This window comes from Periplaneta americana, chromosome 8 (assembly GCF_040183065.1).
Source record: "Periplaneta americana isolate PAMFEO1 chromosome 8, P.americana_PAMFEO1_priV1, whole genome shotgun sequence".
NCBI lineage: Eukaryota > Metazoa > Arthropoda > Insecta > Blattodea > Blattidae > Periplaneta > Periplaneta americana.
In genome coordinates, this window is record NC_091124.1 from 50,397,839 (window position 1) to 50,419,106 (window position 21,268).

The 21,268-nt window shown below is 37.0% G+C and overlaps 1 protein-coding gene across 9 annotated transcripts in view; it reads left to right on the forward strand.

Moving 5' to 3' along the window:
- The window catches only part of hlk (hulk), a 279,558-nt gene that overhangs the window by 131,315 nt on the left and 126,975 nt on the right, over nt 1–21,268 (forward strand). For 7 of the 9 annotated variants that reach the window (XM_069832862.1, XM_069832859.1, XM_069832860.1 and 4 more), the window contains exons 3-4: nt 13,722–13,862; nt 19,783–19,818. In XM_069832862.1, coding sequence (XP_069688963.1) covers nt 13,722–13,862; nt 19,783–19,818 — 177 coding nt within the window. The remainder of the gene's footprint in view (nt 1–13,721; nt 13,863–19,782; nt 19,819–21,268) is intronic. The other 2 variants (XM_069832863.1, XM_069832868.1) reach the window with 1 other exon arrangement.

The window sequence follows — 21,268 nt, forward strand, 5'->3', positions numbered from 1 at the left end:
AAGGAGGAAGGTTCGGCCCGGTGCTGTGGATTGAATTCGGCGTAGCTCTGTGGTCAGAGCGCTTGGTACGTAGAACCAAGGGTCGGGTTCGATCCCCGGCGCCGGAGCGAGTTTTTCTCTTCAAATATTAATTATATTATCAGGTTCATAATTTTGTGTACAAGGCCTTTTCCAACAATATCTGCATATAATTTATATTTTCTGTTTAATCAACGATCCTTTGATTGAGTCGACCTAGTTGGCGAGTTGGTATAGCGCTGGCCTTCTATGCCCAAGGTTGCGGGTTCGATCCCGGGCCAGGTCGATGGCATTTAAGTGTGCTTAAATGCGATAGGCTCATGTCAGTAGATTTACTGGCATGTAAAAGAACTCCTGCGGGACAAAATTCCGGCACATACGGCAACGGTGATATAACTTCTGCAGTTGCGAGCGTCGTTAAATAAAACATAACATTTAACATTTTTTCTTTGATTGAGGTTCTAGCTGACATGTAGGCCTACATCCATTATCAGGCAATACATGTCACTTCACGATATGTGTCAGAGGAAGAACAATTGTTTGTATGCAGCTGAAGTCTGACTAGTGTAATATGTAACTAGTCGGCGATGTATGCAATGGAGGGGGAAAGAAACTGGCCTTATAAGTGGTGCCTTGTTGGTATCACTTGTGAGGTTCAGACCTGTCTTCGGACAGTTGACTAAACAACAACAATCAACTTATCATAGTCTCGTAAATCATTAATATTTTTTTCCCAACAATTTCTTCTTCTTTTAAGCCGGTTCAGGAAATATATCTCTGTTCCGATGTGAGAAGTCACTCTATCATACATGTGATCTACCAACATTCCATTTTCCTTTTGGATTATGAGTTAGAATTTCTTTCTTACATTAATTTTTAGTATAGACGGCTTTTCAAAAGTAAAGCATAATTGCAATTAAAATTGATTGAGGGGAATTTGATCAAAAAGCTCATACACGTCAAAGCTTGTATTTAGAAAGGAATATTTTTATAGAAACAAAATATCTTTGGGACCATTGTTGTGCGAGTTATGACGTCATTGAGAACATTTTAAAATGGTATCCTATAGTATTTTAATATCATCTGAAAGAGCATTTTATGCAATACATTATGTTTTATACAGAAGCGATATGATGATGGTTTTCCTATAAATAGGGCTTGGTCTCCGGACTCCGGGCCCTGGAGCTTATCAAGCTACTCGTGTGCGGATGGGACCTGGCTCTATCAGAGGCTGAGATATCTCACCTGTCAGCGTCGGATTCACGAATGCCCTCTGTCGGACTTGGTCAATCATCGCATATTAAGACGCACAATTGATCAAAGCGTGCCTAAGTGTTCAGCACTTATAAAGCCAAGCCGAAACCAAAAGATGGTACCAAATGGTGAATCACGAGAGGAATGCGATCATACAGACTAAATATACAAAGTCTCGGGCTGCGGTACAAGACTTCGGGCCTCTCCTCAATTAAACAAGAATACTACTTACAATTTCTCTCGTTTATTTCGCCTTTTGACACTTCATTATTTTAATTGTCAAATATGAATGTTCAGAAGTTGAACAGTGACATGTGACAATATATGTAAATACGTCTCCAGTCGTTTTCGGCTTCTAGGCCAGAAAAACACGTAAAATCGGTCACACGTGTTGAAAACTCGAAACTCATGATCGCCACCTCTCTCGTCAGGATTGCACAAAAAGTGACTACTTGTGCCAAATATACGTCTATAACATGTAAAATACGTACAGAACTAGGTCAACATGGTTTAGCTGCTGAATTTCACAAGTTGTGTTGCTAGTGCAAGGATTAAGAAGAAATAAATTGTACATGCAAATGAACTATGCATAATCTCAACATAAGATGTAAAGTAAAATTCAACTTTCACAAATAATCTAGGTCTGAATTTTGAACTATAGTAGATTGGAATGACGATATTTATATTTCACCTTATCTGTCTTCAATCAAATTATCTAGTACGTAGTATATGAAGTATCTATTCTCTTTTCCGAAGAGAAAATTTTATTGTAAGAAGGAAACGTATGTATCTGTTTATTGAATGATGGTGAGCAGTGTAACCGAGTAGGTCTACATACAAATAATTATTTCATATATTAGGCCTACGTAGAAACCATATTATTTAGCTGAAATATACGAAAGATACATCCATTAAATTTTTACGACTGTTGAACGGAATCTGCTCTCCAACTTGTCTTACACTTACTGATATTGATTTTCATTTCTATGCTCGAGGGCCACATGGATAAAACGTTACAGAAGTTTCAACATCTGACGTCACTTGCTTAGCAACATATCAGACTCTTGAAATAATATAGTGTTAACTAGAGGAATAGACATTTTCTTGCATGAACTATATTTCTTATTTCTCTTATCACACACAAGTGCCGGACAACTGGAGCAAATAAAAGAAGTGAGCGGTATAGACACTAGCGAGTGGCAGCGCTGTGTCACGTGGTCAGAGGTGGATTCATAACTCACTGCATTACGATAGCACTTTGAGATTGAACATGACGAGATGCGTTGTTGCAAATATTGAAAAATCTTGTTGAAATGAAAATACTTAAAAAAATGACGTAAATCAGTCAAATAAATGTTTAATGTATTATCTTAATTACTTTGGAAATGATTGATTTAAAATAACTGATGGGAGGATAAATATTTCTTCCGCTAGAAATTGAGAATTCCTTTAGTGTTATTTATAAATAATTACAAACTAGATGTGAACAAGTTGACAGATTACTCTAAATATTTAGGATGTAGCAGATATTTATGTGTATATGTTACCCTTAAAACCCGAAATCCGACAAAACCAGTTTCAACTAGTAAAAACTAGTTTGAAGAATGTAAATAGATAGAAAGCGAATTTTCATAAGATATAGAGTCAATGCTAGGTTAGGTTTGGTTTGTTTAGGTTTATTTTTTAAAGACTTTTACCAAACTAAAACCTAAACAAACCAAACCTAACCTGTCATTGATTGTAGGTCTTACGAAAACTCTCTTTCCATCTACCTACATTTGTTTAAACTTTTTAATGCAACATTTTAATGAGCTGATTTGAACCATTTTCTTGAAGGACATCATGTTTTTAAGAGTTGGCGGTTGTACTGTCCTTTCTCAACCCCCTATATGAAAGGAGGACCACACCTGTCTTTGGTCAGAAGGTCTTTCGGACCTAGCCGGGAGGGCTTACTTGAGTCCACCGACCGTTCCCACCTCTGCCTCCTGTGGGACGCATCTCTATGACCACCTAAATGCTTACTGTGCAGCAGAGAAAAGGACATGGAGATGGAGCACCTGGCTAATTGTGAAACTCTTAGGACATTTGTGGACCTTCCATCGAAATATTGGGAAGCAAGAAGGATGATGACTTCATTGTTAAATCCAGAGCATTAGATACACACACATTTGTTTAAACTAGTTTTTACTATTTGAAACTGGTTTTGACGGATTTCGGGTTTTAACGGTAACATACGTGGTGTGTCTAAAAAGTTCGGTGAATGGTGTCATATCTGAACGGCAACTTGGCGCATGTGCTTGCTCATGCGCATGGTTTTTCAGAGACTTGGGAAGAATCGATACACAGCATGCAATGCATGTGACTGACAGTGTAAACAGACTGTGACCAGTTGAACGTAGTCAGTGTGAGAGGAAGTGTCACAGCGCAATGGAGCAACGTGCAAACATCAAGTTCTGCTACAAACTGGGGAAGATTGCAACGGAGACACATGGAATGTTGGTGCAGGTGTACGGGAGGGAAGTCGTGAGCAGAAAATGTGTTTACGAATGGCTCCTGGGGACTTCTTCCCCGCTTGAAGGTGGCCATGAAAAGTGAACCTTTTGCGGACGTGAATGCCATCAAAGATCGTGTGACAGCCGTTCTGCGATCGATTCCAAGGAGGCCTTTGCTGATAGTTTCCAGAAGCTGTACGAACGTTGTCAAAAGTGTGTTGTAGCGGGTGGCGACTATTTTGAAGGGCAATAAAGAAAATTTGTTTGTATTTTTGTTTTGTTTGTTTTCTGATAGCACTCACCGAACATTTCCAATTCCTGGCTCAGAAGATTGTAACTGTTCTTGAACATCCTCCGTACTCCCCTGATCTGACTCCTGCGGATTTCTTCCTGTTTACCCGCTTGAAGGCGGCCAGATCAGGAGAGTACGGAGGGTGTTCAAGAACAGGTACCATCTTCTGAGCCAGGAATTGGAGCACACGGATCGCACAGTGTGCAGGGGCATTGCCATGGAGCAGCATCCATCTTCCAGTCTGTGCAACTCTGGCCGAACCTGCCGGATACGCTGTAGCAATCGGTTCAAAACGGACTGGTAAAATGCAGCATTAATGATTTGACCTGCAGGAACATATTCCTTGTGGATGATGCCGTTGTTGTCGAAGAAGGCGATCAACAGTGTTTTCACCTTGGAATTTTGCAGACGGCTTTTTTTTTTTTTTGTCGCGGGGAAGTCGGTGAACACCATGACATCGATTGCCGTCTTGATTCCGGATCGAACTGGTAGCACCAGGTCTCATCTCCAGTGACGATGGTTTTCAGAAGCAATGGAACCTGGTCACACATGGAAATGAAATCACCAGAAGTTTCTATCCGTTTTGCTTTCTGCTCGTCTGTGAGCTTGTGCGGCACAAATCGGGGGCAGATCTTCCGCTTACCCAAATCATCGCGGACGATGGTGTGCATCGTGTCCTTGCTAATGTCCAATTCCTCCGCAATCAATCCTAGAGACAGTCGCCGATCTTGTGCCAGCATTTGTCGCACTTTCTCGATCATTTCTGGGATTCTGCTTGTCGATGGCCGACCTGAACGTGGCTCAACCTCAATTGTTTCCTTCCCTTCACGGAAGCGTTTAAACCATTCGTAAACACATTTTCTGCTCACGGCTTCCCTCCCGTACACCTGCACCAACATTCCATGTGTCTCCGTTGCAGTCTTCCCCAATTTGTAGCAGAATTCGATGTTTACACGTTGCTCCATTGCGCTGTGACACTTCCTCTCACACTGACTACGTTCAACTGGTCACAGTCTGTTTACACTGTCAGTCACATGCATTGCATGCTGTGTATCGATTCTTCCCAAGTCTCTGAAGAACCATGCGCATGCGCCAAGTTGCCGTTCAGATATGACACCATTCACCGAATTTTTAGACACACCACGTATATTTGTCTCGTATTCTTATGATATGTCAGAATTGTTCAAATGAAAAAAAAAAAAAAACTATAAGCTTTGTGTAGCTACACTTAGTTGTTCCATGAATTTATACCAGAACTAGTTATTATTTTGAGAATTATTATTCTAAAATCGATGGGTAACAATGATTAGTATTCTGGGCAATAAGAAAATGAGACATTATTACAAATATATTTTAGTTCATTATTGCAAATACTCAGTTATACATATGTCACAAATTCTTAGCAGATAAAAAAAACAGATGATTTTTGTTTCCTAAAGAGAAACGAAAATAAATGTAATTAATTTTAGTGTTGCCATCCTGCCTTGAAGAAGAAGAAGAAGAAGAAGAAGAAGAAGAAGAAGAAGAAGAAGAAGAAAGAAAGAAATCATTGAACAGTTTCTGGTGAAAATATATTGTAAAGAATCCTTGAAGCACGATAACTGTCTCTCGTCAAAATTAATGTTCAATTGTCACCGAAAGTTAAATATTGACGCTACATAATCCAGTTGTTGAAAATCGTCGTTAAATAAAATGATACCAAGAACCACGGATATTTATAACAATTTATTCTTAGTGTTTTGTATTTTGTTGTACAGTGATGAGTAAGTTACTGTATGCCAGCATGAGAAAGTCTGATGGTAGTTATATAAAAAAGTAAATCATGTATTCGTAGATAAGATTGAACATTATTACAATATTCATACTGCATTATTAAACGCTATATATATATATATATATATATATATATATATATATATATATATATATATATATATATATATACATATATATACATATATACATATATATACTGTATATATATATATATATATCGATTGTGTAAGTACAGATTTTCTGATTCTAATGTGGAATATGTTTATTTCAATTCCATTTAGTCACCGGCGTGGCTCAGTCGGTTAAGGCGTTTGCCTGCCGGTCTGAAGTTGCGCTCGGGCGCGGGTTCGATCCCCGCTTGGGCTGATTACCTGGTTGGGTTTTTTCCGAGGTTTTCCACAACCGTAAGGTGAATGCCAGGTAATATATGGCGAATCCTCGGTCTCATCTCGCCAAATACCATCTCACTGTCACCAATCTGATCAACATAGTTGATACAGCGTCGTTAAACAACCAACTAAAATAAAAAAAATCCATTTAAAGCCTATTAATTGTTGAATACCTCTGACTGAGGTTCTGGCTGACATGTACATCTATTATCAGACACTACATCTCACTTGACGATATGTGTCCGAGGAGGAACAATAAAATTGTTTGTATGCATCTGAAGTTTGATTAGTGGAATATGTAGCTAATCGACTATTTATGTATTGGAGAGGGAAAGGAACTGGCCACCCTACCCCATTATCTCCTGGCCCAGTTGCCTCATGAGTGATACCTTATTGGTGTTACTTATGAGGTTCAAACCTGTCTTCGAACAGTTGACTAAACAACAACAACAATAATAAAAACGTGAACTGTCAGTGAGCTCGTATTGAAACCTGTCTTGAAATTTCGCTGACAATCTACACTTTATAGAAAGCCGATATACCAAAAATTAGCTTCGAGTTCAAACTGCAAGTTTCCTATGTCGAGATAGGAATCCCCATAAAATCACTAGGGGAAAACCATAGAGTTTATCGCTGGGTTTGTGCGTCCTTGTACAGCCGCTCGACAGTATACAGCAAGCCCCGCCTCTCTCGGCCACTGCTTATGAGGGGTGCGCATTGCTTCTGGATACCTGCTTTATCATTGCAGCTTTCATCTCCGGACCTTTCATTTGAAACGCGCAGCTGATTTTTGCTGCGTGGCATTCTTACGAGACGTCCTTTCTGTCAGCTAAATTTTAAGACAGATTTCAATATGAGCTCTCTCTCACAGTTCCCTTGTTAGCATAATCATTACGCTAAAAAGAAAGTGCTTTAAAAAGAGGAAAAGTTTAAGAAAAATTTATATCTGTACAATAAAATTATAACCTAGCAAAATCAATAAGCTAAGGGAAATTGCTAATAGCGGAAACATATTTTTCAAAAAAATGTATAATTATGTATTTACTTGTGCAATTATTATAAAGCTTAGCAAGACCAATAAGCTAAAAATTATTTAGTAACTGGAAACTTTTTCGAAAAATCTTCACCACTAATCACAATTTTACTTCTAATTGAGATTCTGGCTGATATGTATAACTCCCTCGCACTTGGCGATATGTGTCAGAGAAAGGACAATAATTGAGCTGTTGAGAGCAGAAGTGGTGTAAGTAAAAAATGGGTAATGCGGGTTAAAGTAAACATTCTGTAAAATACAGCGCAAAATAACAATTAATATTCAATTTATTTAAACTATTAGTAGTCAGTGGATAGCACGAAGGACATATTAATTGCTACTTTGCGCTGTATTTTACAGAATTTTTACTTTAAACCTCATTACCCTATTTTGACTTACACCACTTCTGCTCTGAACGGCTCAATTATTGTTCGTATACATAGCGAACAGTAAGTAATGTTGTTAATTTCAGAGGGTTTTTCTTTGAGAAATTTCAAAGAAAAAAGTTAATATAATTTTGCTCGTTTTTGCTTCCTTTTCTAGATAAAAATCATTTTATGTCAATCATTTCATAACGTGTTTTGGGAAAGCCATTGATTTAATTCCAATATGCTCAGTGAATTTAAGGGAGCAGTGTATTATGATAATAAATGATTGAAAGAATTTTAGTTTTGTCCTTTAAATGTGCAGAAATTTGAACCGAACAAATGTAACATTTTAAAATTCATTTTCTGAACGAAAAGCTACATTTGTTCGGATCAAATTTCTGCATAATTAAAGTACAAAACAAAAATTCTTTCAATCATTTATTATCTCACTCTTAAATTGACTGAGCAATCAATGGCTTCCCCAAAACACATTATTAATATAAAACAATTTTTATCTCGGAAAGGAAGCAAAATCGAACAAAATTGTATCAATTTTTTTCGTTCGAAATATCTCAAAGAATAAGCCCCTCAAATGAATGACATTACTTACGGTTCACCCTATCCATTATCCCCTGGCTTAGTGCCTCATAAGTGATGCCTTATTGGTGTCATTTATGAGGTTAAAACCTGTCCTCGACAGTTGACTAAACAACAACAATCACAATGTCCATGTTGAATCTTTCGTACACTACTTTTAACACTTGAATATAAATAATTGATTAAATGGCGATCTTACTCGTGTTAATTGTGTAAGCATGTAACACTTTTCAACAATCGAACGCACCCACACAACAAGCAGCGAAGTTCGAGATGACGCCGAGATCTCTAGTCCCGTCGCTCTAATTTCCGGCAGCCAATCGCGTTGCAGGTCGGCTACATTTAAACGCGTGCGTCTTGTGATTCGCTGATGAAGACGTTATTCATTTCTTAAGGCTCGATAAATAGGCCTACTTAATATAATCGCCCGCCATTTTGGCTCTTTCGTTGGCGTTCGCAGAAAGCACACGAAGACGTTATTTGCCGCTCAATTATTTGCTGAATTACAGTGCGTTTGATTTATTATCATAGGAGCTACGACATGATCATGTTTAACGGTGTGGAAAATAGATTCCTCGTATGGTAGCTCGGCAACGAAAGAACAAAAATGGCGAACGATACTACCTACCTAGATTTTATAGAGCCTTGACTTCCTAAGACGTAAGCAAAGAGGAGGAGTCACGCCGGGAATAACAGCGTCACGACTGTAGTGTAATTTGTTAAGTAGTCAGCGATGTATTCAATGTGTGGAGAAAGGAACTGGCCACCCTACCCATTATCTCCTGGCTTAGTGCCTCATGAGTGACGTCTTATTGGTGTCATTTATGAGGTTCCAACCTGTTTTCGGACAGTTGACTAAACAACAACAATCATAATGTATTGCTAAAATGTTCTATTTTCAGTAATATTTGGAATGATCAATTGCGAAACTGTGTTTGCTTGTTTTAGTACAGAAGCAGAGAATGGCTTCCCTACATGCGTCACTATAACCGTCCAACACTCCACCTATGCTTCATTGACGTTAGCGCACAATTCTTGAGGATGATTCACATAGTAAAACATACCTTCGTGCAGATGTTCTAACCTTGATTTTAATTTGGCGTGTTTAAACTGCAAGTTCGGGCAGGGAACACACAACGCGACGCAAGACAACCTAATTCATTCAAACTGTAACACAGAGCTGACATCTTTTATTTTTAAGTGTTTACATCTGTCGTTTTATAGGTGCACACGCAATAAGTGTACAGTACTGTAAATGTTTGTCCCAAACAAGCTTTGCTACGCCAGAAGCCCCTCTCGAGCTCTTCAGACAGGAAACAAGAAATAACTAAAGTCTGTGTGATGTATCTTGTCTCACTGTGAAAAGAGAGAGAAAGAAGATATGTCTTACTTCGTCTGTATTGTTATGGCAATGGGGGAGTGGAGCTTTGCCGTTTATCCATCCAGTGGCGGAAGGGACCAGTTGATACATTCCGTAGCGCAAAATAAAATTATAAAATATCTCTCTTCGTACTGTGTAGTTCCGTCACTGAGCTTGTCTTTCAAGAAATTGAGTTCCGGTAGCCTGTACAATAACAAGGTTTTGAAAGGAATACTGAAAATTTACAATCATCCTATAATCTCCACCCTCATTTGAATTAATAATTCATTTGAAGGGACTTGGTTTTATTGCTACTGAGACAAGATAAACCTTACCAGGTATAATTTACTATACAGGGCTTTCATTTCAAAACTTCCCAGTCTAAATAATTAAATATTTAAATTTAATTCAATTTAAACAAAAAACACTTCAATTTAGATATTGAGGGGGAAATCTGAAACCAGACTTAATTGCATTTTAGATTTCACTCCCCACCCCCAGTCACCCCCACTTTGAAATTTCAAATGACACCCCTGTATTTTTATACTTAAATTTGAAAGAGCATTCTATCGTCGCCTGGCAACCTGTATTTTTGTTATTATCAGTAGATTGTAGGATGAAAACATAGCTTATTTTGAGTATGCAAATCAGGTATAACTCCCTGTAAAGTTGATTTGAATAATTTCGAGGAAAAAATTGTTCTGGGGCCGGGCATCGAACCCGGTACCTTTTGGTTAAACGTACCAACGCTCTACCAACTGAGCTACCCGGGAACTATACCAGACACCGACCCAATTTTTCCCTCTATATCCACAGACCTCAAAATGGGCTGACAACCGTCAAGCAACCAACACTGAGTGCACACTAACTCTGTGTGTCTTAAATTGTGGTTGTCTGTTAACGAACAGTGACATGTATTATGCAAATCAAGCTTTCCCTGTAAAGTTTATTTGAATAATTTCGAGGGAAAAATTGTTCCTGGGCCGGGCATTGAACCAGGGACCTTTGGTTAAACGTACCAACGCTCTACTAACTGAGCTACCGGGAACTATACCAGACACCGATCTAATTTTCCCCTCTATATCCATAGACCTCAGAGTGGGCTGACAATCGTCAAGCACCCAACATTAAGTGCACATTTTGAGTAATTTCATAAATTTAATCAATGTGCATGATTTATGTTCTCTTTTGAAGAGTATACACCATTTTAAAATAATTTAATACACAAACACAACTATTACATGAAATGCTCAAAAAGTTTTTGTAGCTTTATTCTTTTCAGCTCTAATTAACAAAAACAATCAGGAATACAAAAACGGTAAATGGACTACTTGAGAGCACTAGAACATCTATTTTCACTGCAAAAAATACAAAATACATTATATACGAATTACATATTACATAAATTGCATAAACGGGATGGAAATAATAAAGCTGTGTAGATTTTAACAGCTTATTCCTTGAATAGAGCACAACAAAAAATTATAATACCATATAAGCACAGTCTAGTATATACAGTCACGAAGCTCAATACGTAGTAAATATGCATCCATAGATAGTTGCTAACCACTAGGATCGCTAATATCGCCTCATTACTGACAATGCGAAATAGTACCGGCACAGTCTATTATTCCTGGCACCCTCCCAACTCAATATTCGTGACTGTATATAGTAGACTGTGATATAAGTCCCAAATTAATACTGTAACTTTTATTTTCCTTTACCACCACACTCCGAGAATAATGTGACTTTTATTCTTAATAATTCACCCTACAACAATGAATATTCCACTCAACACAGCAACACAGTATTCGTTATTGCACTCCACACAGCGACAATGACAATACACGTGTATTACTAAGAAGAACAACAATGTACTCCTAATTTCAATTAATGTTCACAATGTACTATGTGCAGAACAAAATTGTCAGTTCTCAGTTCACAGTTCGCTCGCCTTGGCTAGTTCTTCTAGCTCACTGTTCAAGTTCACTGCACATCGAACTCAGATCTTCCGAACTACGTCGCACTCTCCAGGTGGACACTGCCACAGTTACCGACTCACTCAAGTTCACTGCACGTCGAACCCCGGTCTTCCGGCTACGGTCTACGACACGTCGAACTCTAGTCTCCCCAGTTGCGGTCCACCACACGTCAAACTCAGGTCTTCCGGCTACGGTTCTTTGCACGTCGAACGCAAGTCTTCCTGATGCTCTCGAAGGCTGGCTTCCTTACTCGCTCGAAGACTCACTTGTAGACTTGAAGACTCAAGACTGACTGACCCTTCTGTGTTATCTATTGAACCACATTTCTGGAGTCTTCGATTCGCGTGCCTTTCAGAATCTCCGAGAGAAATCTGCTTCGAGAAGCTTCCTTACTTTCTCCGCTGCGCACCGTCACCGTAGTTCTCCTCCCCCTTGCTCCGTACCACAACTAGCGTCAGGGGTTCGTGTTTCCGTTTCCCCGCGCCTTTCTTTTCGCTAGATGCGCGCGCAACCCCCCTGACGAGACCAGAACATTTCAGATGGGTGCCATAATACTTTTCTCAGAACAAAATAATTTTTTACTAAATGTCAACAGTGTTTTACTCGATAATACTATCCGTACGATTCTGATTCATACTCTTGTCATTAGAGAAACTGATAAGAAATGATTCCAGTTTCTTTAATAAATTGGACGGTTTTCTTGCAAATTAAATAAAGAGATTAATACGCATCGTTATTTCCTGCTATTATGAAGTCTGACAACCCTACTGCTGCTATTCAGACCGAGTTCGTGTGTGTATTCGTAGGTGAGCCGGCAATGCGCTGTTGCCAAACTATACAGATTTTCAGCCTAATTTTCTAATTATCCATAAACTTAATCACAAAACACACAATAGGCCTATGTTTTTTTTAATTATTTTAATGTGTCCTATTTTCTCCTTCAATCTGCACAGTTATATCAGTTCCACTCTGTATACACAGGCCTATAGAACGATATTATACATACTATTACATTATAAATATACATCAATCCATAATGTGAAAAGTATTCTCAATAAATAATATATACTAATTATAAATTATAATTATATTGCCGTTCGCATTGTATTCTTCACCTGACATAATTAGGAATATTAAATCCAGACGTTTGGGATGGGCAGGGGATGTAGCACGTATGGGCGAATCCAGAAATGCATATAGAGTGTTAGTTGGGAGGCCGGAGGGAAAAAGACCTTTGGGGAGGCCGAGACGTAGATGGGAGGATAATATTAAAATGGATTTGAGGGAGTTGGGATATGATGACATAGAGTGGATTAATCTTGCACAGGATAGGGACCGATGGCGGGCTTATGTGAGGGCGGCAATGAACCTTCGGGTTCCTTAAAAGCCATTTGTAAGTAAGTAAGTAAGTATATTGCTGTTGTTATACTTTGAAGTCTTAAAAATAGCTGTAACACATTTCGGAAATATTGGCTAGGAAATTGGTATTTAGGAAGTATTGATTCGAAAATCTCACCTTTCGGAAAGACGTCAGAAATACGGAGTAAGATCACATCGGAAATTCAGGTTCGAACTGAGGAACATACGGAAATAAAGTCCTTCGGAAATGCGGGTCTTCGGAATGCTGTATTAGGAAAACCTCGTGGATTTATACCTTACTACTCCACTTCAGTTGCTCTTGTTGAGTAAAATACTGTACTTTATTGAGTTTTATACCACCATTTAATCTTCGTCTCTAATTTTATCTCAATTATATATTCTCCAAAAATCTGTACCTGTTGCCATCAAATTTAATTACTTTATTCCAACTTGTGTTAGTCCAGCTCCTCTTGTAGCACAAACAACATACAATGCTAATAACCCAAAGTTGTTAGGGGAGAGTTGATTAGTATCGGACATCGGGTAATATCGAACAGTGCGTTTCTTTCATCTACCACCAGATGATAGTACCTGAATGACATGGTTACGTTTCTGTATGCGACACCACAGAAACGTAACCATGTCATTCAGGTTATATTATCTGGTGGTAGATGAAAGAAACTCACTGTCCAATATTACCCAATGTCCGATACTACCCAACCCTCTCCTACTTAATATGTGACATACAGGATGATACAGAATAGAACAATATATGTATATGTTACTTTTTTCTTTTTGTAGGAGATCTTATGGATGAAGAGGAAGTATTGGACTTCCTCACTAGTCTCGAAGCGATGGATCTCCCAGACAGGATCGAAGAAGTGAACGCAAGAATCCTGGGAAAAATCGTTGAAGACACAGACTACGTAGCGGTGCTCTTCTGTAAGTGTGACCAGTTGTTTGGGACTATTGCAAGGCACAAGGATCGACTGTAGTTCAAAGTTATCATCATAGAATTTGTCGTACGTGTTTCAACATATGTTATATGTCCACCTTGTATAAGATGTGTGACGTACGTCCATTGAACCCGAGGTGTTGGTGACATATAACAGTTCTGAAATTCACTAATATCACTGCTCCTCATGTGATGTCATTGGAAGGAAATGAAGATAATATTTACAATTTGATGCAGACTTATTTCTATGCAATGGGTTGTCACAATGTTGCTATCAGTTAAAAGCTATGTTACTAATATTGATGTACGGTGTAATTTTTATTCTTTCTTTAACTTCCTTCTAAAAACACAGACACTATGGAGGTGATGGGAGGTAACGTAGATAATAAAAAAAAATGTGATGAAATGATGCCAAACCAAAGAACTGCAATAAAACCTAGACTACAATCACTTTGTTTACATAAATCTCAATCTGTTTTTTTTTTTTTTTTTTTTTTTACAAAATTAGAAAGGAACGGGTTACGACTGTGCCAAATTATTGTGTAAATAAGACATAATTTGAACCTCTTTATAATAATATGATTAGTTTACACTTTAAAATGAAATGAAAATCATAATGAGTATATAATTGAAAAACATAGATTAAATAACAATGCAGTGGCAATTTTCTTTTTCAAAACTGACGATAGGATAAAAATGGAGACTTGTTAAAATTGAGACAAGAAAATATGACTTACATCAGGTATTCTCGCTATATTTCATATACATATATAAGAAATTCTAAATTATAATAATGTGTGGGGTGAAATCGTAGAAATCGATGCGATTGTCGTTATAACAATTAGATTATATCAAATCGTAACAGTCCAATTATTATTTTCTGATTTTATTTAATAACGTCGTACACATTTTATTTGCTTTATCTATCCCCTGGAAATCTAACCGCAATGTCATAATACGAAACTTCAGACCACTGGAATTTAATTCGTTGCAGTTATGTAACCACTTTGCTTGGTAATTTATCCTTTGTTTGCGTAAGTGAAATTGAAGATATCTGCGAATGGTTTTGAATTGTAAACACTTTTTGCATTCTTATGAATAAGAACTAAGATTAATTAATTTAAAAACAAAAGTTCGAAAATCAGAAAGGAGATGGATGAAAGATTTAACTTGTCTGTTTCAGTATTAAGGAAAATCATATCAAAAATCATTTGTCAAGACAATTTGGCTACAAACCACCTTGAGTAGTGGGAATTTGACTTATATCTTATAATCTGTTCTCTGTTAATTATGAATATTTACTAAAACAATTTATAAATACATATATCTCACAAGAATCTGTATGAAGGGGTCACTGCAATATAATGGAAAGCCACATATTAATAATTTAGGTAGAGTACCGTGGAATGGGGTGAATAGGGACGCAGGGGGTGAATAGGGACGAAGTTATATTATTTTTTATTTTTTTTTTGTGTCAGGGATTAAATATAATAAGAGTATTTATGTTATCATTCATAATGAGTGAATAAATAAACACTCTTAGGCCTGTTATTATATTTACTCTTTGACACAAAGAAATAAAAAATAGCAAAACTTCGTCCCTATTACCCCCTGCGTCCCTATTCACCCCATTTTACGATACTTTAAAAATGTCAAACAATTTAATAAATATAACTTCTCTTCTGTTATTTTAGTGTACAAGTTTAAAATTTATGTTCTTATTTGCATCATTTTATGCGTATTTATGCCGCAGGTTGAATTAGAAACTTAATATAACATTCATTTTAAAATAATGCCATATATACAGTTTGTACGGTATATAATAGTCAGAGAGGCTTGTCACTATGTTTATACACTGAGATATAATATCTCTATTTCGAAAAAATGTGGAACTTATCGTTATGTTTCATCAACCTCTTCATATAATTTAGAACTTGCATAAAATATTTAAACAAATTAAACTTAGTAATTAGGCTACCTACATTATAAAAGAATCCTCACTGCACTAGAAGTAACATTTGCAAAAATTTCACTGAGATACAGAAAGTGTTTCACAAAATCAAATACAGAAAAGTTAAATGCAATTTTCACACTTAAATTTTCAGCCGATTGAGGATTACAAATATTATTGCAACTTAAATTTAAGTTTCTTCCTTTTTGTTTTTATACAATTTTTACAAACATTGTGACTACCTAGAATAATTTAAGGTTTTTTATTGTATAGATTTGCCAGTGATACATTTCAAAAATTTAAAACTGAATCTGTCTAAGAGTTCTATCACTTTTTAATCAAGGAATCTTCCTTTCCTTCTGTTGTAGATGTAGTAGGCCTAAAACTCATATTCATTTTACCAAAAGTACCAATACATAATACATTTCTTTCATTTACAGAAATTTTCATATGATTTAAGTGAATTAATTGATCATGATCATTAGTGCCTCCACTACAGGTTACAAGAAGAGTAAAATTTATTACTTCCGTAACATTTATATGTAGATCTATATTGGAAGCAGGATAGGGTCTATCGACAGAGCAACTAACTATAGAATATAGGCGAAATTTTCGTCTCACCATAGCTTTCAGAATAACTCTGGGTTAAACAAACTCTCCTATTATTCTGAGTGTGTGTGTGTGTATGTGTGTGTGTGTGTGTGTGTGTGTGTGTGTGTGTGTGTGTGTGTGTGTGTGTGTGTGTGTGTGATAGAAAGACCCTTAACTGTACTTATTCGCCTCGACTCCACAAGCACTGCTCATAGATGTCGCTAGGGTCGAGAGATGTAGACCACTTAGTTCGACTGGGATTATCCAGAGTGCATTATAGGCGGTGTACCGTAATGGTGGTGGGGAATTGTTGGGATTTCACAGGGGAATCACTCTCCTATAAAGTATGTGCCTGATTTTTCTCAGGAGTGAAAACGACATCTCCTAGCGACAAGGTTTAGAAATCATGGGACCTCTATTTTGTTGTCTTTTATACATCTCAATGGCATACATAAGGGCATTTTATGTGTTGTTATTCTTCTGACAATAAGCACAATAAAATTGTGCTCTAGAACAGATTTAAAGCCGTGCAGATACTTTCTACTGTACGGAAGTAATTAATTCAAGCAAACGGCCCTCATTGCCGAACTGGGTGAAACACATAGCTCGTATACCGATTGTGCAAACGGTGGCCCGCGTCCAATCTCGCCTGAGCGGACACAACCACTAATTGGCAGTAAACAAAAGTCTGACGTCCGATTCTGCCAATAATTTGACTTGAAATAAACAGTGATGATAAAAGTTTATAATTTGATGACAGCAAATACAAGGGCCATTAAGAACTTTGACGTCACTACGACAAGTCATACCAAGATTATTCAGGTCTTAGTTTTTGTTTATTTATATTGTCTTGCAAATTTTCGTAGAACTAAATATACCAGCCTTCTTCAGTCCTACTAATAGTTCAATACATTTATAACGTTAATGGTATTAAACAATGTCGCTATTTGAAATCTAGAACAGCATCAAATTTGCAACGGAAGGCATTGAGGTATCCACAGACCACCATCAAAATTATTCACCTGCAAATTTTCAAACTTTCTTGTGAAGATATACTATATCAAATGTTTGTAATTGTTAAATGTATTTCACTAGAAATTCATATATCTATGATGTCTAAGAGGCACGTCTAAGGCGTTGCGCCACAAGCCTGAAGGTCGTGGATTCGATTTCCGGGAGGATCATGGATTTTCTCCATTGATCTAATCTTTCCGGCCACACTATGCCCTGGTGTTCTCTCAGTCTCTAACAGAAATGAGAATCAGGAGTATTCCCTTGAGGGGGAAGGTAGCAGCAAACACGTAGGACTGACTTCCCTACTACTACTAATGCCGACTGTCTGTTAAGATGGAAGTCTTAACTTCCCTTTACCCCGTGGGCTTCCATAGCCTTATGAGATATAATGTATTAATAGTGGAGTACATGTGTAGATCTAATGAGTTTAAAACACTTTTGATGCTGTAGTGTCTAACGTGGAAGCCCATCTTCATCTAATCCCATGTCACGGGCGTTTGTCTGTTAAACAATTAAATTAGCAAGAAGATAAATTACATACAAGAACAATTATTATTAATGTTGAATAAGCATATAAACGCAGTAAAATAACTTCATCTCATATACACGCATCACACAAATTCCACTATTTGGGACATCTGGCCGACATCTACGGCTGACCACTAGGATCCAGAATACAAAGCAGAGGTTAAATTAAAAATACAATATGATTGCGGAGAGAATACGGAACAATGATAAATTTAAAAATAAAGTACAATTTGATTTCGGAGAAACATGAGATGAAAATACATTGAAGAGTAAAGAAAGAAAGTAAAAATATATATATTACGTAGTATTATACAAGTGATTGTGTAAAATGGATAATGAATCTCTCAATACCATTAGACAAATTTTGTTAATGTCCTCATTAGAAAATTTAAGAGAAAGGAGAATGGTTTTGGTTAACTTAAATGAAGTTCCCCTAGTGCCAAAAAGAAGTCCTTTCACTTCTCATGTATTAATATTCATTTTGTATCTCTCACTGAAGTGAGGAATACATGGGTTGTAAATAGACTTCTTTTCATCGTTAACGTTATTGGCTTGTTGATCATCCTTCTCAAAACGGACAGTGGAGTCAAGAATGAGGCTTCTTTGATTCCGGCGATCGATGGCTATAATGTCTGCTTTTCTCGTTGACCCATTCTCAGCCAAGCAGTGCACTTCTTCGTAAACCTCTCACTTTGCCTTCCGAAGAGTGTTTGCGATGGAGCTCTATTGTAGGTCTAATGTAATTAATTTTGACCTCCACTCTTCAGTTCTGGGTCGTGATTTTGAGAGTTTACAGACCTTTGATGTTATTTTATTTTTGTTAATTAATTTGTTATAATAATATTCGTTCTACTGAGCCGGAAAAAAATAATAAACTCTTTCTTTATTAATATATCTATTGATTTACAATTATTTTGTATTCATCTTGATAATAATTTTGGAGTGCGTAATAGAAAATAACGTAGTTTTTTTTAGAGTTTTCATAAACCCAAAAGTCCACCGCTATAGCTATATGGACAGTGCGTGCGCTTATCAACGTAACGGTCCGTGGTTCGATTCCCGGCAATAGTTGAGGAATTTATTTTCTTCTCACAGGACTGGGTGTTCTGTGATGTCTTTCATTCCCATACTCCGGAAGGCACTGCAGTATAAACCTATCAAACCTAGGGCTGGTCGGCCTCGCCTAAGGGATATACCTGGCTTCGAGTAAATCAAATTTTAATCAAGAAACTGAGAAATTACTGACATTTCTATGATTACTTTTCTAAACGTAATTTTTTTGGTCAGAATTAGCATTTTATGAGAAATATTACATAGCAATTAAAACACAATGTGCACCCAGAATTTATATACCCATTTCGCATTCATAATGGTCAACAGTTACATGCCCACTGTCTCATAAATATAAATCGAAAGGTAACTGCTGTCACAAAATGAATTACTATTACATAAATGTTTAGAAAAATATTGGATTAAAAGAAATAATGATTATAAAATAATTCACATACGGTATTTTAAGTTTCATCATGCTATCTCTTCATCACAACATTCAACGCTCCTTCAAGAAGCAAACATAATTAAAATTGAAACATTTCATTGGGTTATTTTCTAAGTTCATATTTTCACATTTTATGAAAATTCTTCTTTTTTTCTTTGGCCACATGCACTCCAATACTCATAAACACGAGTAAACCTCAGATGTACACAAAGGAAGTGTAAATTTTACCGCAATATTGTAACCTGTTGCTGGACTTTTGTACACCTTTCCTTACTTTGTTTGTGAAGTGTGAATCCGTTACATGTTCCGTGTTTTGTATTGTTAGGTCCAGACTCGAAGACATGTCCACCAAACGGTTCGAGTAAGTAAAAATAACCAACACAGAGTTCTCTTTTCTTTCGCGATGCTTACAAACCTACCATCTGCCGTCTGGAAAACCATTCACCAGTTTGTCTCTAATGTACAGTACAGGCTCTAACACCATCTCTCTAACATCCAGTTGGTTACATTTCAGCTTCGCAGAGTGTTCTTCTTCTATTATCGCAGAATATTCCACAATAATTCAAAGTTAACATTGCAATTTGTACTAAAAACAAAAGAAGATACATTTCCAGCATAATTGTTCATAATTGAAATCATAAGTTCTATCCAACTTCAGAGTAAAACAAACAGTGTAGACGCAGGAAATGTTAACTAAACCTTGTGGGTGGTCCATAAATAGAGTGTGTTTCCCCACAGGATTTCAAATAAATAAATACATTTTAAAGCTTCAATATTACTTACAAAAAATTCATGTAAATTAGTTTTATATGTCATAATTTTCTGCAATATTTCAATACTGTGCTAAAATAGGCATAAGTCATCTCGTGTTGATCTAAATGAGGGGTTGGAAAGCAATGGTGGATCGTTAATGTTTAGGTGAGGGATTTGGAATTTTTCCATTGCTGGTTGTCACAATCAAAACATTAAGACACAACGTTTCGAAGGGTGGTTCTCCCTTCGTCTTCAGGTGGAAGGAAGCAGAGAAAGGAAAAAAAACCTACTGTTGGGATCGTTACGTACAGCTATTCTGTCATCAGTCATACAGAATAGCTGTACGTAACGATCCCAACAGTAGGTTTTTTTCCTTTCTCTCCTTCCTTCCACCTGAAGACGAAGGGATAACCACCCTTCAAAACGCTGTGTCTTAATTTTTTGATTGTGACAACCAGCAATGGAAAAAGTCCAAACCCCTCACCTAAACATAAGTCATCTCGGTGAATAAAAATTTGGGATTTCGTCTATCGAAGTTCTAACATGAGTTAAAGTAATTTTTTAATTAGGGCTACTGTCAGAGCTTGAGTTAAAAACATTTCAGAGACACCATGTTCACCAGTGTGAATATTGAACATTTACTGTCAAAAATACATAAACAATTCTTATTAATCGGTGTGAGATGTTTTGGACTTTTGCATCCTATTAACATCAAGGGAGGGAACTATTTCTTGAGTCGATTACTATGAGTTATTCTTTAGAACTGGATTCTCGACATATAGGTAAGGTGTTTCCGAGGTGATGTTACAAACTTTCAAGGATGATATATCAATTTGAGATAAGGAATCATGGTCCGGAAATGACTGAGTCGAAAGTTATAAGCAAAAATAGTTGTGTGGAAATGGAATTGTAATTTGGCACCACGTGCTCTCCTTCCCTCAACTTTTGGAACAGTCGTGGAAAAATGGTATGGGCCGGATGTCTCCTACGTGGATACTTGCCCCGATACAGTCTGTGAGCTTGTCTACTGTTCCCATTGGCTCATCCGTATTCGAAAA